This window comes from Sphaeroforma arctica (genome assembly GCF_001186125.1).
Source record: "Sphaeroforma arctica JP610 unplaced genomic scaffold supercont1.3732, whole genome shotgun sequence".
Lineage (NCBI taxonomy): Eukaryota > Ichthyosporea > Ichthyophonida > Sphaeroforma > Sphaeroforma arctica.
Genome location: NW_014036826.1, coordinates 1 through 3,091, shown reverse-complemented (window position 1 = coordinate 3,091; position 3,091 = coordinate 1). Strand labels below are relative to the sequence as shown.

At 42.3% G+C, this 3,091-nt stretch overlaps 1 protein-coding gene across 1 annotated transcript; it reads right to left on the bottom strand.

The window, feature by feature from the left end:
• Window positions 1-231: 231 nt before the first annotated feature.
• On the bottom strand, window positions 232-2,557 carry SARC_13781 (hypothetical protein; the record flags this gene model as incomplete). The annotated part of the gene is made up of 3 exons (XM_014292087.1): window positions 2,325-2,557; window positions 1,312-1,758; window positions 232-539 (listed from the first exon to the last, which is right to left on the bottom strand). Coding segments are annotated over exons 1-3 (830 nt in total), but the record flags the coding sequence as incomplete, so codon positions are not given.
• Window positions 2,558-3,091: the final 534 nt, after the last annotated feature.

Genomic DNA, 3,091 nt, shown 5'->3' with positions numbered 1-3,091 from the left:
TATATATATATATATATATATATACAAATATATGTATGTACATATATGTATGTACATGTATCAAATCTGATAGAACAAAGGATAAAACAAATACTTATGACTGAGTGACGGCAATGGCAGAAAAGAATATGTGTTAGCTCACAACCATGCGGAATCGATGCACACGACAGAATTTGACTCATAACTGTGCACCTCATAACATGTATTGGACGTATGGGTCTAAGCAGTGATACCTGTGCATGCACATGGGCCTGTGCTTGATGATTCGCACACAACGCTGCCAGGCCTACAAGTATAGCGCCCATCAGCTCCAAGTTCGTTGACGATAACACCAGAGCTACCAGCGTGGCGGTAAGGGTCTGCTCAGAATCATTCGAGACAGTTTCAAGTACCTTGTGTATGTTCTCACATACGATGATTTGCGCATCCTGAGGGAGACCTTTGAACGTATCTGCCTCTATGAAGGATAGGGCCAGCTCGGTGTTGGAAGGTGGCCGTGAGGCGTGGCGTAGTAGCAACGAGACGGCTTCAGCATGCACCTGCGAAGGACAAATTCGTGTACATATGCATTTGAATTGAATTGAATCATACACTCATTTATGTATACATACAAAAATACATACATACATACACACATACGCACACATACACATACATACATTCATACCCATACAAGCAATTATACATATAAGATGATACATACATACACACACAAACACACACACACTCACATATATATAAATATATATACATACATATATATATACACAATATTTATACATATATACATTACATACATACATATATACAAATATATAACCATATATATATATATATATATGCACACACACACACACACACACACACATATTATATATATATATATATATATATATATATATATATACATACATACATACATATATATATATTGTGTTGACGTTATAAACTGCCTCAGCTTGTACCTGCGTGATAAAACGAATATACGCATGAATATATAGGCAACATACACATGCTATACATGTATAACACACATACATACACACATAAATACATCCATATTCATGTACATGTATATGGCGCAGACGTGATGAAAAGCTACAGAAAGCATCCGCAATATAGAATAGCTATTCATCTACCGAGCATATGCAAAAGCGAAATCCCACATACATCTTTTACAACTTAAGTGCGTTCGAGTACGCTTGCAGCAATGCTAGTATTACAAAAGCCTGTGAATATCGAAACCATCCTGATGCATCTCGCAATTGGTAGACCTAACACATATACTTGCCAAACACAGTCCATATATACCGAATTCAGACCCGGCGACGACAGCACAAACTGAATGACCGGTGTCAGATCAATGGGAGGCAGGACATCCATAGAATTCAGTAACTTCACCGTGTTCATCACGCTCATGTCATTTTCTCTGAGGCTCCCATCCACCATGATATTGTACACGCACCTCAGTGCACTTTCTTTGGCGAGATAGTCAAACGCCTGCGGATACTGCCCGTCGTTCCGGGCCACGATTGCCGGGTGGTGTGCCTGTGACCGCATGTTGGCATGTACGTCACCTCTCGTGCCTTGACTGGAAGTAGAGTGTGCCTCCAAGTTGACAGCAACTGCACCCAGGATTAGCCCGGCATAGCACATGAGGTTCTTCTCGTCGCAGGTAAGCACCAGGTCTTGCAGAGTTGAGATAGACGGGGCAATGGCCTTTGTGTAGAACTCAGATGCTGTCGTCAGTTGCTGCCCCTATGTACATGCATTTTAGATAGAAGAATTGTTTTATGAGCCAATATGTTACAATTCAATTCGCAGACTTAGCTGTTGGACTGAACAATGCTCTATTATACACTGATACATAAGGTTGATAAGTTTAGCTTATAAGATAGCAATAGTTATCGACGCTACGCGGGAAGCAATGCAAGAGGCACGCACGTGTACGAACCGTATATATATCCCAGGTATTTTTTCAAGATTAGAGCGTCGATATTGAGCTAGAGATATATGATATATCTACATAAAGACAGGCGGTTAAATAAGTTGTGTATCTACCGAATGCCCCTCATGAGCCTCGACAGAATTTCTGAAAACACTTTTTTTATGTAGAATTTCCCAAGCGTGCGAAACCAACTTCGCGCTGAAGAGCATAGCGTAGTATCAGCTTCATAGTTATACGCATACTTCTGTCACTATTGAACGTGGTATAAAACAATTGCATGATCTATTGAGGGTCTGCAGTACTATAGGAATTATTACGACAGGAGTACATCTTAGAAGCACGAATTTCATCTACTTTTCTGCACATAAAAACATACGTGGACTCCATCCGGGGTCCCATGGACACTGACAGATACACCGTGCAACGCAGCGAGGCACGCGCATGCACTCATCTTGCTTTGCACGGAGAGCTGTCCAACTATATCCGCTGTGCATGTGTCAATCAGCGTTTGCAGTGGGGATGCTGGGAGGTCTATACCAAGAGCATTGCAGTTGTACTGAAGGCTGCCCAAGGCAATGCCAATGGCGGGTGTGCGTTCGTCGCTGCGGCTGAAGAGTTCATTAAGTTCCTGTAGTGTGTGAGAGTGATTAGCGATACATCGATACCGCCACATATCGCGGAGCTAAGTTTTAGTCACTTTCTGGTGACCGTATCGTCTCGACGGGGTTCAAATGACTAACTTCCCGTGAATCGATAACACACAACATCGGCTGTGCAGATGTACAACTGTACACCTAAACAGCGCTCTGACTGTTGAAACATATGAACTACATATACGAGTTCAGAGGCTTACGCTTGCGATACAGCTGACAAAACATTCAGCACACAGGCTTACATGCACAATTTCAGCGACATCGGATGGCGAAACATTTCCCGCTGATAGGCCAGCAACCGTATACGAAGCTATAGCCAACGCCACCCCACTCTGCGCCCAGTCACCCGCCCGTAAGGCTTTGAATTTGGTCTTCAGCGCTGTATGGGCATCTGTGTAGTCTTTATCAAGGCATGTGAACTTTTTCAAAGAGTGGTGTACAGTTTTTTTCTAAGGTGTCAATTTTATAATTGAGCACTGAAAAGCACCGA